At 39.7% G+C, this 15,000-nt stretch overlaps 1 protein-coding gene and 1 pseudogene across 1 annotated transcript; both read left to right on the top strand.

The window, feature by feature from the left end:
- The first annotated feature begins 1,420 nt into the window (after positions 1-1,420).
- LOC138023054 (uncharacterized) lies at positions 1,421-6,472 on the top strand. The gene is made up of 4 exons (XM_068870086.1): positions 1,421-1,547; positions 2,015-2,108; positions 5,080-5,131; positions 5,750-6,472. The coding sequence occupies exons 1-4, from the start codon at positions 1,421-1,423 to the stop codon at positions 6,470-6,472; spliced, it is 996 nt and encodes a 331-aa protein (XP_068726187.1).
- A 1,684-nt stretch (positions 6,473-8,156) lies between these two features.
- The window catches only part of LOC138023936 (spermatogenesis-associated protein 6-like), an 11,026-nt pseudogene continuing 4,182 nt past the window's right edge, over positions 8,157-15,000 (top strand).

Below are 15,000 nucleotides of genomic sequence, written 5' to 3'. Positions count from 1 at the left end.
TTTTGGGGAAGTTTTGGGGCATTTTTTTGCGAGATTTTATGATACCTTCTGAGAGGATCAAATATCCTTCGATCGTTGCTCTTTTTTCGCGTGTTCAGTAAGAGGGAAAAATGCTCAGCTATTTTTCTTCGTTGAATGCAATCGTTTTGGTTTTGTTGTTAAAATAAGGAGTTTAGTTTTTCATTTGCCTTATCAGACACTTCGCGTGCGATGCAACGCAAGTAGTAGTTAACTTTAGGACTTAATTGCTTGTTTACAAAACCCAGCGTTTTGCTAAAGTGAGATTCGCCTACTCTAGAAGGTTGACCTTCAAAATCTTTTCAAGGAGGAAACGTACAGGGGTATAGCATGTCTAAATAGTTAATCACTTTGTTTTGGAGATACGCAAGGATAGTTGGCGCCAAATTTTTGTCACTAAGTTTTGGAGCCAAAAATTCGAAAAATTCGAAGCAAATAATTGAGTTTTTCCTGCTTTTTTCCACATGCAGCAAAAACGTCGTAAATTTGAACGAAATATAGATGACATGCTGCTGAATTCACCGGAAGAAGACATCCGTCATGATGAAGGGATTTGGAAATTACAACGAAAATGTTATAAGGACGGATACACCCAGTTATTTGTATCACAAATGGAATGGAAGGTATTTAATCAATTGAGGTAATCCCCTTGAAATTGTTCTACTATCAAACTTTTTTGGAAACTTTGCATAATTAACATTCATGATATGAACATTTAAAAAATGCAATATAAAAAAGGGGTCACCGTGCTTGTTTACGCGTCAGCAGGCTCGTAAAATGGGGTATTTTTACTGTTTTCGCGTTAAAAATTCGAATCACCTTCACACAGAATTAAGTCTTGGTTACTTCAAAGACACAAAATTTTATTTTGAAAATAAACCTTCTTTTATTTACATAAGCAGTAATGCTTCATTTACGCCGACTTTGATTCCCTGTTTGTTGGAATAGTGCTCTTTTGGGACAGTTCCGTGGTTAGCTTGAAGTCCTCGCCTTGGCCAAAATACACCCAGTACGGAACTGTTTTCCAAAAAAATTCATGTTCTACTATCAAACTTTTTTTCTTCTTCAAATATGTTATTTATTAGACTGTTCTTAGATATGTGAAAAAAAAATCGGGGGTCACCGTGCTCGTTTGAGAGAAAAGGATCATTTATTTCGCTATCGGGCTTAGTTTGCCGGAAATCTCTTACGTTTTTGTACGCGCACGTGCTCATGTGCGCGCGCTAATGACGCGAAAATCGTGCGCAGTAGGGATGCGCAATGCAATACTAAGGAATTACCTTAATCGCAAAAAAGTTACTTTTGCAGTTTCGGTACGTTTATTCGTAGAAACGCAACAAGGGACGACAAAGACTTCTTTTGTGCATAAATTGCATGGCACGGCCGTAGCCAGAACAAATATATGACTGAGGCAATGTCCCAATGTTACAATGCACAGAATATCGCCGAAAATGAAGCGATTGTTCCAGAATGCTGTACAGACCCTGAGAAACTGGAGAAAATGAGGCGGGAGGAACCTCTAAGGGAAGGTGAGTAGGTTCTGGTACCTAGGAGAATGGCGGTAACATACTTGCAAGACTTGGAACAAGAGACTGAAATTGAACAACATTGAAACCTAATGTGCATGTCATAATTATATTTTTGGGGGGGGAGGGGAAGGGATGGGCTGCGGTTTTCTAAGTAAGCAAAAAAACGGGCTTAGCAGATGATGAGCTCCAGTATCTCTAGGTTATCTTCAGATCTTGAAGAACTTATTGTTGTAGCAAGGAATGCGACGACAAAGGGCTGTAATTTGGTTCACTAATGCTTGTGAGATCGAGGTGAAGGGAATCATCATTCTTTTAAATATATGCTTTGAGGTATTATGAATTAAGTTACCCTCTTGGTTCGTCGCGGAACATTAAGAGAAAGCTCTTGAACGAAATTATTATTCCCACAGGATCCATCACAATTCTGTCGCTTAGTCATGTTGTTATCTTGTTGTTTGTATTTAAAGACCTCATCGAAGATCCCTTAGCTGAGGAACAAACACGGAGACAAAAGGCAAGAGGACTGTGGACTCAAAAGAAGACCAGTAAACTGTGTGCAACGTGAGTAGCTTATTCATTTGCTTTTGAAATTGGAAAATGTGAGACGGAGAAGAGTCTGAAACGTGTTTGACGTCGTCGGAAGGCCGCTGAGATAGATTTAACAAATAGATTCCATGTTGCCGGGCGTCTGTTCAGTAAGAGATCACAGAGTGCAGGTACAAAACACAGGTCACAGGTCACAGGTCACAAGTCACATGTCATTGTTTTTTCCAACTCAGAAACAACCCTGACCGTTAACCATTGCTAGCACTAAGCCCAAAAACTTTTGTTTAGGCCTAATTAGGCCTAAGGTTAGCTTGAATGAATGTGTAGGATTCTTCCTGTATTGGTAAAAAAATGACCTGTGACTTGTGACCTGTGACCTGTGACCTGTGACCTGTGGATATGCGTTTGTACCTGCTTGATCACAGATGACGTCAGATTGTGATAAGAACAAAAAGTAGTATATGAGGCGATAGCCGAGTATGTCACTGCTGTTCTTACCACATTTTCGACGCCTTCCACAGAGTCTATTATTACTGACGTGCACAAGATGGAATCAATTGTTTTATGTGATAAAGAACTGAAGTTTTTGATGACGCCGTCTGCTTGAGTCTGTCCTCTAATAGATCGTATATAGGCGAAAAACCAATCACAATGCGTGCATTATTTAGATTATTTCATAAAGATAGATAGATAGAAACACCGTTTATTCAATGTATATGTTGCCGGTAAAATCCGTTTTCAGGTTGAATCCGTTTTGACCTAGTTTAAATTGGTGATCCTCATCTTACCTTGGGTGAATACGCACTCAGATGGATTGAAGAACCTTTTTTGGAGCCTAAATTAAGCCTAGAATTAGTGTCAGGTTTGGATTAGTTTGGTTATTATACAAAGATATCAATTGACCAATTATAGAAAAGTAAATAATAAAAAGAACTGTGTTGGGTTAAGCATGTTCGTCGTTGTGGTGTAGTGGTGAAGAAGACACAGTAGTACAGGTCTGGAGAGTGCGAGTTTCGATTGCCGGTTATAATTAGTGCATAGTACAGTTCTTTTGTTCCCTCACTATGTTGTAATGTTGAGACTGAATTAAAAAGTGTATAATACAGAAACCGACAAGATGATGCCAAACATTAGGGAGACGTGTTGAGATGCGTAAGGCAGAGCTTGAGGAGGGAAGATATAGGTGTTTTCAATCCTTTTTAGGGGGAGGGAGGGAGGGGGCTTAAGCTAGGTTGAGTGCGTATTCAACCTAGGGTAAAATGCGGATCACGATTAAACCTACATAGGTAAAAACGGATTCAACCTAAGAACAGATTTTTCCTGCAACATATAGTCTTTCATAGAGCGGTTTTCAATTTAGTGTCGAAAGTATTTAGCGAATTACTTTGGTTTTGCATTACTTCACTCATTGATTGGTTCAAAGTTCTCGCGCCTCTTTTTCAACCAATCAGAAGTGAAACCAAAACCAATCGCGGCTAACGCGTTCACATTTTCTCGCGCTTTGTGTCGGCTACTTGTAACTACTTCGAGTTTTGATTGATTTACTCGATTGTCTCCGTCCTTTTTGATTGGCCATAGTAATTACTTTGGTTTTGGTTTTAACAACACTCGATTGAAACTCGCTCTATAGTGTTGGAATACCAGTCACCTCTAGAGCCTCTCTGTACTTTAGGTCAGGAAACACTGACACAAGTATTCGTTCCAGCTTTTTTGTCTGCATGCACATAAAAATGAAATTTTCGTTTTGACTACGAAAGAAAGGACAAAGTCCCTGAAAAAGTCTGACCACAAAATAAAATGCCCTTGAAATGGAACCCAAAATGGGCGAGAAGTGGAATGAAATTATGATATTACTTTTGCCATTCAGATACGTAAAACGTTTTCGAAGTCCTTTTTGATCGCGCGAGGCAATGAAAATTGAGGTATGAATGCAGGAGTTCCATTCTCCTTGTGTACAGGTCTAGCAACAAGAGAATGTGCAAAGACCGGCCAGAGGCCCGTCCAATGCATACAAAATGAGAAATAGATTTCATGTCCTAAAACGTCTTTCTTGATGATACATCTTCTGGTACCCCCCGCCAACAACAACAACAACAACAAACAATGCAACAATTTTTATTCGTACCTTAATTAGCCAGAAGTAAATACAAGATGTCATAAATATAACGTAAAAATTCGGTAACAAGGCGAAATAGGAAAGAAAACTCTGGACGAAATATGGCCCTTAATCGGAAATAGTGACAAATTAATCGGAAATAGTGACAAATTAATAAGCGAGGCAGCAATCTTGGACAAAATTGTTGAGACAGTGACACAAAAAGAACACTTGTGTATCACTCTATCAGAAACCCATAAGGGTTGAAACGTGTAACGCGCGTTCACAGCTTCCGAATATTCAGTGCTAAGTACCATATTTGGAAACCCCTCGCTCCAGTTAATTTTCGCGCGAGAACATTGGTGGTATTGCGTCACGGTGTTCTTGCGAACTGATTGGTTGAATGTTTCTCTCTTGTTGTTCCAAATATGGTACTTAGCAAATTGAATATTCAGAAGCTTGTTTCCCAGGACACAAGGGGCCGTTACACGTTTCAACCCTTATGGGTTTCTGACTCTATTTAATCAGATTATCGAGAGTGATGGCCAGCACAAATTGGCTGAACTGTTGCCCTGCGCGCAACGACACACGATACAGTCTAAGGAACAATTGAATGTTCTCTCTACCTAATATTAAGACCAAAAGGTCACAGAATTATTTTATAATGCATTTTTTTAAAATAAACAACAAATGTAAATAACACGATAATATTATATTAGGAATTATTATAACATCAGTGACTATCCTTCGCAGATATTTTTTTCATTCTTTTTGCAATCTTCCCCCCTTGCTTGACGGTTGGAAAGAATCTCTGCAAAAGAAGAGTACTAACCGAAAGGGTATGGAAAGATTTTACTTACAACAAATTTCTTGTGCTTTTTTTCCTCACAGCCTTGCAAAGACGAACTACCAATTTGGTCAAACTTCTGAGAAGATGAAAATGGTAAGTTCTCAGTGAGTCCTTTTTGCTTCACTTTTATTTTGCGTTGCAAATTAGTCTTGGATTTGTAAAGCGCAAGAGAAAAAAAAAATCAAGGAAGCTGAAGAGAGCTTAGAGGTCAAAGAACACTTTCCCACCCCTTCCCACCGAGATCCTATAAAAATGTGTGTACGTGTTTCTAACCAACTGTGGGGTTGTTTTGATTTAGTAGTCCCGTGGAGATTGCGTCGAGCATTGGTACTCGTACAAGAGGGATAAACAACATCTTGTGGTAAGGATACGTGACCACCTTTCCTCATCCTATAGAATCTCAAGTTGAATCTGTACATACTACCCAACGTATTTAATAGCGTTTTCCAACTGAATGTCAAAACTAATCGAAGTTGCCTTGGTTTTATTAGCTACTCTTGCTGCAGTCCAGTTTTTAGTCTAATGAAAGAAAAGCCGAGCATTACCAATTACTATTTGTAAGCGCTTTTCCGCGCTTACCGTTCATTTCATGCCCCTTAAATTTTCTCGAAGTTCTACTTAGTTCGTTAAATTGGGGTATTTGTGATTGGGTTAGGGTCGCGTGATACCTTTCAACAACGCCATGTCTATGACGTCTGTGTTCTTTGACAGCAATGCCAATCGTGCAATACACAGAGAGAGAAGAAGAAGAGGCGGAAGGAGGCTTCTAATCGCGCGGCCAACGCTGCTGAGGCTCGTGCCGCGGCCGCCGTTGCTGCTGCTGCTGCTGCCATTAAGCCTCAACAACCATTGCCGTGCTTAGCACGGGAACCATCCGAGGAGGAGGAAGAAATTGACATTGAAAATGGTGACCCACCCCCAAGAGAACGTTGGGTTGATCCCGATGTTTTAGCAGCAATTGCGGCTTCAACTCCGCTTTCGCTCGCAGACTCTGATGCTGATGACACTAAGGTTGACGTCGAATCACAGCAGGTTGAAATGAAAATCTTGGATGACGAGTCTGCAACTACACCAGTGCTTCAGGAACTAAAGAAAGACAGCATGCATTCTACTACTTGTGAGACCCCCGGACTAAACATTTTGGCAGAAGTGGCGGCCTTTGCAGTTCGCCTTCCTCTTACAGAATCATGTAAAGATCGGATTGAACTTGGCACTGGATCCACAAAACAACCACAATTTGAAAAGAATAACTTGGATGGAGCCTCTTTGCGTGCACATCATAAATTAAAGAGGGGCAACATGCCATGTGATAGTTGTGACACCTCTAGACTGAACATCTTAGCAGCTGTCGCAGCTTCTTCAAGTCCCCTTCCAACCACAAAATCAGTTGAAGACGAGGGTTGGAGCTGGCGCTGGATCTGCAAGCGTGTATAACTCTGCGACTAGCCCTAAGCGACAAGGATTTAAGACAAAGAACGAGTCTGGTGCTCCATCGCGCAAACGTTCGCATGGTGGAAAGAGCATCTTGGATGCGCATCGTGCAGCTGTACATGCTCTTGATGAAGATAATGTGGAAGATGGTGCAACAACCCGAAAGCGATCTCGGGCTGGAAGGCGCCTCGTTGTCCCTTGGAGGTTCAGAAATGAGCCTCAGGGACGTCAGCACTGAGAGCCCCACGGGGGGGGGGGGGGGGGGGGGGGGGGGGGGGACGAAAATGACGAAAACGACATTGACGAAATCGACCTAGACTGACGAAAATCGACCGACGAATTGACTGAGGGGGGATGACCAAGGAATTGACAACTATCACAAAGATGACATCACAGAACTGACAGATTTGACGAAATTGCTCATGAGCTCTTTGCTGACGAACCTATGACCTGAAAGTTTAATTTAAGGTGAGTTACTAGAACAACAGCAAGTTGTCTATGCTGTTATGCCCTGCGCAACTTACACCATTTCCACGAGAAAATCAGAATTTAAGGTGCGGTAAAACGAGCAACAAAATTGTGCATGTTTCGTCGCAACATTGTTGCACTGTGTCCCGCACTGTGTGTTGCAGAACGATGTTGCTCGTTTTACCACATCATGCCATCAATGTGTGTGTACAACAAAATCGCTTGCGCCAAGTTGCATCAATGTGTTTCAAAAAGTAGGGCAGCCTTCCACTTTTCGCAGCAAAATTCCGGATTGTTGCCCGTTTTACCACTCTTCCTTTAATTTACGCGCAACAAAAAACGAGAAAGCTTGCTCCTGATTCAACTGACAAATGTCACCTCTCTTGGGGTTCCACAAACTTTAAGATGGCGGACAGAGATTCAGTGAGTGCCATGGAAGGAGAGACTCTCTCGCAAATATATCTCCAGGGAGTGACGAATGTAAAAAGGTTTGAACTGAAGAATAGAAAATTCGCCTTCACCAGGCTGTCGAAGATTACCCTTGTTTATGGGATACATCCCGATGCATCTACAAAAACAAGAAACTAAAAGACGAAGCCCTTCGAATTGCAATTGCAATTGCAAGCTTTCATCGGATGGATTTAGGAAATTTTACACAACATTTCCTTTTTCTCCGTTTTGTGGCCGAATCCTTGTTTATTTCGTCAAGTAAGTAAATGAGAAAAACAGCAGCCGCTTGTTTTCTTGCGGCCGCTATTTTTGTTTATATTTCCTCGCGTGACTACGTCGGCTTCGCGTGACCGAATCTGACCAATCAAAAAGCCGGTTTCATGTCGTGGCTGCAACTTGGCGAAAGCGATTTTGTTGCCCAACAATTATTTGAATACCGATTGTGGTAAAACGTGAAACATCGTTCTGCAACACACAGTGCGACAATGTTGGGCAGAAAGTTGAAGGATTTTGTTGCTCGCTTTACCGCACCGTTATATTGAGTATATTGAGTAGCTGTTGTTGCTCTTCGCTCTTGACTGAAAGATATGTCGGGGATATTGCATCACCCTAAACCCTAAACACAAAAGCACCCCTCGAGTGACAATTTTCTTCTTTCCCAGAAGGCCTCTGGAAACAACATTTGAAAACGGCAATTTGGTCAGCGGAAGAAAATTAATAACTTAAGGCCTGGTAACCAATTCTTTCCTTGGCGTCCTTGACAGCAGAAAAAAAGTCGTAGCTTTCCTTAGGTTTTTTCTGTTTGTTATTATTCCTGTTTGCTCTCACAATGCCGCGAAAAGCGCTTACATGTACCGTAGAATTGGACATCTATCAGGTGAAAAGTCGAGAGAGCAATTTTTCATTCAAAACGTGGCAAATTATTGGCTACACTTAGAGTGAAAGTGATGGGCCGGGATCGATCGTTGAAGATGCAGAAGTGTTTTTGCCGGTTGCTATTCTCAAATTAATACACTTTTTTCTCCAGATCACCTGTCCAGGAACAAGACATCTAAACGACAGGAATATGCTTTATTTATCAGTTTGCATTCTCGGACAAACAAAGCGCACGAAATCTGTGTTCGCAAGCTTTCCTCTTGCTTTGAATGAGAGATTGTATTTCGAGAGGGTAAGTACAGTATACATCGAAAGGCTGAAGCTTTCAGCTGTTTTTGTTGTTTTCCTACATGCATAATTAATCACGTCATTCAAGGCTGATCAACAAGAATTATTGATGTCATTGCAATTGGAATTTCAGGATAAATTAACAATACAGTCGTTTCTGTCTTCTGTAGACCTTTGTAAATGCTAGACACAACCCACTCATGTCATGGGAATCTTAGAAGGTGAGTAAATTCAATGGGTGTTTTAGTAATGGAAGCAGAGAATCTTTTTTTTTTTGGCAGAAAGGAGAAGACACCTAAGTTGATCAAGATGTCTGACTTATCTCTCCCCCTCCCCCCCCTCCCCCAATTTATCTACCACTCCTCCCCCTAAGGATCAGACATTCCGCTTTGTAGTCAGATTAAAACTCTTATAACTTGGAATGCTTAGAAATACATTAAATTATTTTTCTCCCCAACATTGTAACGGGGTTCCCCAGTGTCAATCAACAATTAAATTTTGCTGCATTTGATAAAGTAAAATGTACAATGTAGCTCTTTTAGGATGGCAGGTACAAAACACAGGTCACAGGGCACAGGTCACAGGTCATTGTTTTACCAATACAGAAAGTATCCTAAACATTCATAAAAGCTAACCTTAGGCCTAAATAAAAGTTTTTAGCCCTAAGGTTAGCTTTTATGAATGTTTAGGATACTGTCTGTATTGGTAAAACAATGACCTGTGACCTGTGACCTGTGCCCTGTGACCTGTGTTTTGTACCTGCTGCTTTTAGGAGGGAATTCAATTTAAAGAGGCCATAAAAATGTGGTTTTATCAAGTAAGCAGATACCAGTAATGATAAAGAAAGATTTGCAAACTCATGTCTCATTCCTGAACTCTTAAAGTCAGAGTGGTATAAAGAAGGAGAGGAAATAAAGAGATAAAAGATATTGAGTTTTTGAGTACATGTAGATGTTTTTTTTTGTCAACTCCTTTGCCCCTATTATTAGGGCTTCATCATTGATGAGTAAAATCCTCTGGTGCTGGAAAGAGTAAAATCTTCAAGTCACTACTCCACCTAGACTTAAAGCTAATCATTTCATAAATGCTGAACATAAATGCCATAACACATATCCTTGGTTTTCACATCTAGATTTCATTGTTGATGATGCACTACTGTGACTTCGTCACATAATTTTAACAAACTGGCAGTCATTTGTTCTTGGCTGTAGCACTGTGGTTGTGATACTCTAAAGCTGTGGTCAATAATGCTACATGTACCTATGACTGGGCTCCTATTTTCTCTAATAATCTGGCGACCACAAGACAATTTGCCATTGAAATCTTTTATATTATATAGTGATTAGAACAAATTATATGTGCCCTACGTACAGTATGTCAGCTCTCCTTTTGAACAGTCTGCAATTAATTTAATGTACAAGCAATTCACATTTTTGCATGGATTTGAATTTTGTAGATGAACATGTGTTATTTGAACTTGTACAGTACTCCAATGTGTATCGCGGTGAGTTTTCTATTATTAGCTTTAATTTGTAATGATATTAGAAATGATTCTATAAATTATTGGTAGGAAAATTTTAATTTATATCCTGGTTTGAAGGCAAACAAGAAGGTAAACGGGAAACATGAGCATAATTTTTACTTCCCTAATTTTAGTTAAAGGTATACGACTGTACACTATGTACATGTAGGCTGATATAAATTCATTTCAGGCTCCTTTTGTAGAAGTGTAAGTGATTAGTTGTACAGCTAGTACATACAGTTTTGGTGCACTGATCTTCAACAATGATGTTTGTCCCAGGTTTGATTTGTGGACCTCATGTAGGCTATACTGTTAAAGTGTAATTCCTATATGTGCTCCGCAAATCAAACCTAATTATATTGTTGGTTGGCTGTCTTAAATTTCTTCACTCCAAATCTCCAAGAGTTTCTTTGGTTCAGAAATGTGGTTGCATCAACTGACTTGATTGTAGCAGGTTTACCTCTTTAGGGAGAATAGAAACTTAATATTATATTTGCATTCCAAGCATTACATGTAGCTTGAGTTTTGCTTAGTATCAAGCTCTCTTCCTCAGAATATATCAAGGGGTTGTGGATTACACAGGTTTTTATTACTATAAGATAATTGCTCTAAATTTGCTCTAAGTGCCTCATGATGTTTTGCTAATGTGATTTAAGCTGCTGTGTCCCATGCATTCCATCACAGTAATTCTGCTGTTGTTAAGTGATCCCACAACATGAAGTATCATATGAGCATTTTGTCGCTAATGCTCAACACAGTGAGTTTTTAACCATTGCAGAGGTCTCTTTTTCCCGTGCTCATCAGCCCAGCAAATGCGAATGAAAAGAGACCTAGCAGGATAAAAAAACTCTATTCATGTCTTACAATTTTGTTTTCTTCTCACAGGAGGCAAAGTCTTAGCCCGATATGAGATATCGGCCAGAGAATTTCTATACCCAACACCTACCCTGACAGGCAAAGATGGCATGGAGAGGGAACTATTATTAAGCAGAACAGTACACTTTACCGTAAGTGCATTGAATGACAGCTACTGATATTTGTGAAAGTCAAATTTAAAACCCAGCTTTGACTAGTTATGTACTTGTGCAGGGATGGCGCAGTCAGTGATGTCAGAGCACTCGCCTCTCACCAATGTGGCCCGGGTTCGATTCCCAGATCTGTTGTCATATGTGGGTTGCATTTGTTTGGTTCTCTACTCTGCTCCGAGAGGTTTTTTTTTCTCCGGATATTCTGTTTTTTTTCTCTCTCCTCAAAATCAATATGATTTGATATGTATTAAATCTGATGTGATTTCATTCATGCATGACCCCACAAGCTACATGTATTCAGCTTTGAACATTATTGTTTGAAAATAAAGTTAGTATTTACTATATTATTACAATTACTATTAGAGTGAGTTTCAATCGAGTGTCGTAAAACCAAAACCAAAGTAATTACTTTGGCCAATCAAAAGGGACGGAAACAATGCGGTAAACCAATCAAAACCCTAAGCAATTACACGTAGCCTACACAAAGCGTGGGAAAATGTGCAAGCATGAGCAACGATTGGTGTTGGTTTCACTTTTGATTGGTTGAAAAGTGGCGCGAGAACTTCGAACCAATCACTGAGTGAAGTAAACCAAAGCAATTCACTAATTACTTTCGACACTATTAAAATTGAAAACCGCTCTATTACTTTTGTGAAAGTTAATATTTAATTTACTGTTTATGACTATTACTATTATTACTTCATAGATGTTTCATCTTGCAGATTTACATTGTTGTGCTCTTTGATACTGTCTAGAAACTGAAATTTCTTTGAAGTTTGATCATCTGGAGAGAAATTATAAGAAATCAGTTAAAATGCTCATGTCTGCCACAAAACCTGAAGTTTGTTTTAATACTACATTGCACTTTTCTAAGGTCCCTGTCCCATCCCCTCTTGGTATACAAATGTCATACATGTCCATGTGTATGTTTTGAAAAATTTTGCTGGGGTTGTCTTCTGCGACTTTAATTGCAAATAATTGGTGCAATATTATATTGTCTTGTAAAAAGTTAGTTGCAGCTGACTTTAAAATTGCAATTTTTTTTTGCAAAATCGTAGGGAATTGATCCAAAGTTGGAGTTTTCCTCAAATTCTACAATACAAGAAACTACAGTTCCTGGTACTATGATGAGCTTACCAGTGTTGGAAATTATGAAGAAAGCATCTCTGATTCTGAGGTAAGAAAAGATCTGCTTTGTAATTTTTGAGAAAATAGTACTGTTACAAGTCAGCTCATGTAAACTGTAAATCAATGTAAAAGTGTAAAAATCTGCCAAAGGCTGTAAGTTAAAAAGTGAGTATTCTTTTCACTTTAAACCCATCGACTCCAAGGAGTGACACTTAATAGATTTTACTTCGTCTAACACCAGACAATTTTACTTGTCCAGGGAAAGGGGGGGGAGGGGTCCAGGGCGTTTCAGGTGTCAATGAGTTAAGATTTTACTGTGTCTAATGCCAGACGGTTTTACTTGCCAATGGGGGGCATTTCTTGGGGCTGAAATATCTTTTTTCTATCTATCTAAAGAAATTTAGTAAAGATTAACATCTTACAGCATTATTTTGCACTTCCTTTTCCAGACTAATGGCAGCTCTGAAACTGAGAAGAACTTATACTTACCCCTACCCCAAGGCATCACAGTCACACCCTCTATGCCAAAGACCCCACTGCATATGCGAGTGTCCACGTCGTCCAGAAAACAATGGAAGAGTGACATTTAGATCAAGGTCACTGTCTCCGACTCGCAGACCAAAGTCTGCATCAGCTTCTAGCAAACCTCCTTTTAGAGCAGGCAAGGCTGATGAGAGTATCATATCACGACGGAGTTTTTTAAAGCCCGGGAGGTCAAGTCAAAGGAGCAAAATGGCATTTGTGGAGGGTATTCTAGGTAAGAAAATTAATGATTTAAAATAGTAACCATACTAATTATAGTTGTAATGACTTGCATACATGTATTACTGGTACATGTAAGTGCTTGAAGCATGGGCTATAAGTTTGACCTTTATAGCCTGTGCCTTGAGCAAGTAATTACCCGCAAATTGACCAATTCAAATGGTAGGTTTTAGAAAAGGGAAGAACCAGACATTGAAAGACATGGGACACAAAAAATGTCAGAATTAATAAACAAACCAACAAACTCAGCTTATTTTGACACTGTATCCTGCAGATTATGCAGACATACTTTCAGCTCACATTGCTCTCTCTCCCATCCCTCTTTCTTACTTTTGGACAGAGAAATCCGGCATGAAATTATGACCCTGCATCATTAGCCTATTGAAATTTTGTTGATAAATGATGCTGAGCCTGGGAATCAAATGACGAAGCACTCACCATCTTATATTGTGCAAATTGGGTTCTTTATGGGACTTTTTTATAGTATGTGTCAAGTCATTGAAGCAGTTACACCCTGGGTCAATTTGACTACCATTTATTTTTGGCTGTTAGATACATGTTGTGGCAAAGCAGTGGAGTCACAGTGCTGTAGTGGCTTTCTAATTTGAGCTATTTACAGCAGTGTGGAGGAGACCATGGAACTTGCAAAGTACTGTACAGTACATGTTGTCCATGATGTTAGAAAGACTATTCCCTTTATTTTGCAGCCCCTTGTCCAGACTGTCGAGTTCCTCACAAGGATTGCGTTGTCTGTCTGCCAGGCGTATCTCAAAGTCTATGGCACAGATTTCTTGAAGTATCGTTTTGGGCGTGGACCTCACTACAGGACAGCCTCAACACCAGCATACACAAGCTTTACATCAGAACCACCAAGGCTACGTGCACGGCTACCTGATGACGATGTGTTGAATCAGTCCCGTGCCTACAGTGAGCCTATTCCAAGAAGTAGAAGAGTATTTCCACGGGAAGTTGATCAGTTTGGATCATACCTTGGGTCATCTAGACCAGAAGTTGATGACAGAGTAGATAGCATCCCTAGAAGACACACATCTCCTATTTCAGTAAGTACGGTATAAAAAAAGACAATTTGCATGTTCTACCACGTTGCTTCTGGACACAAATTAATAATATTTTATGGACTTTAATACTTATTGACTCCTCAGGTGCCCAAGAATGCCCCCAGTTGATGAGTAAAATCGCCTGCTGTTATGATACCCTCAGTAGTCAATGGGTTAGTGGGGGGGGGGGGGGGGGGGGGGGGGGGGGGGGGGAGGGGGACGAAGTTCTTGGCCGATTAACCTATTGACTCCTCAGGACACCCTAGGACACCCCCAACCCTCCAGGAATCAATGGGTTGTTAGGTTTGTGACATTATGAGATTGCATTGTTCCTGAAACTTAATGATAATAGATCATTTATTCTAGTCTCCAATTGGTATTGTTGAATTTGTGTAATTAGCCTAGTCGTAAGTACCGGTACTATGTAATACTGTCCCCACTTGTAATTCAGAATCTGCAGTAAGTGGAAATAAACAAATCTATCTATATATCTATGTAATAATAGTAATAATAATATTATTATTATTATTTTTTTATTATTATTATTATTATTATTAAAAGTCAAAAGTAGTGTACTATAGACCTTATCATAAATGGCGGTCACATTTATAATTCTTTTGTCCACGTGCAAATAAGCCTACCAAGCCTCATTTTAGAGCAAGAATTCTTTTCAATTCACTGTATGGTATCGAGGCTTGGTTGGCTAATTTGCACTTCAACAAAAGAATTATAAATTGGCTGCCATTTATGAATAAGGTCTATATGTGCACGCATGGAATAAATAATGGTATGCAAAATTTTGATGTGATCTTTTAAAAACTTTTCTTCTGTTTCTCTCCAGCCATACCGCTCAAGAAAGCTTTTGGAAGCACCTTACTTTGATGATGATGATGATGATACAGACAGCCTTTTATCCTTGCAAGAGCTGAGGTGAGAAGACAATTCTGTACA

The sequence above is a fragment of the Montipora capricornis genome, chromosome 11, assembly GCF_036669925.1.
Source record: "Montipora capricornis isolate CH-2021 chromosome 11, ASM3666992v2, whole genome shotgun sequence".
Taxonomy (NCBI): Eukaryota; Metazoa; Cnidaria; class Anthozoa; order Scleractinia; family Acroporidae; genus Montipora; species Montipora capricornis.
This window is presented reverse-complemented; position numbering and strand designations above follow the sequence as displayed.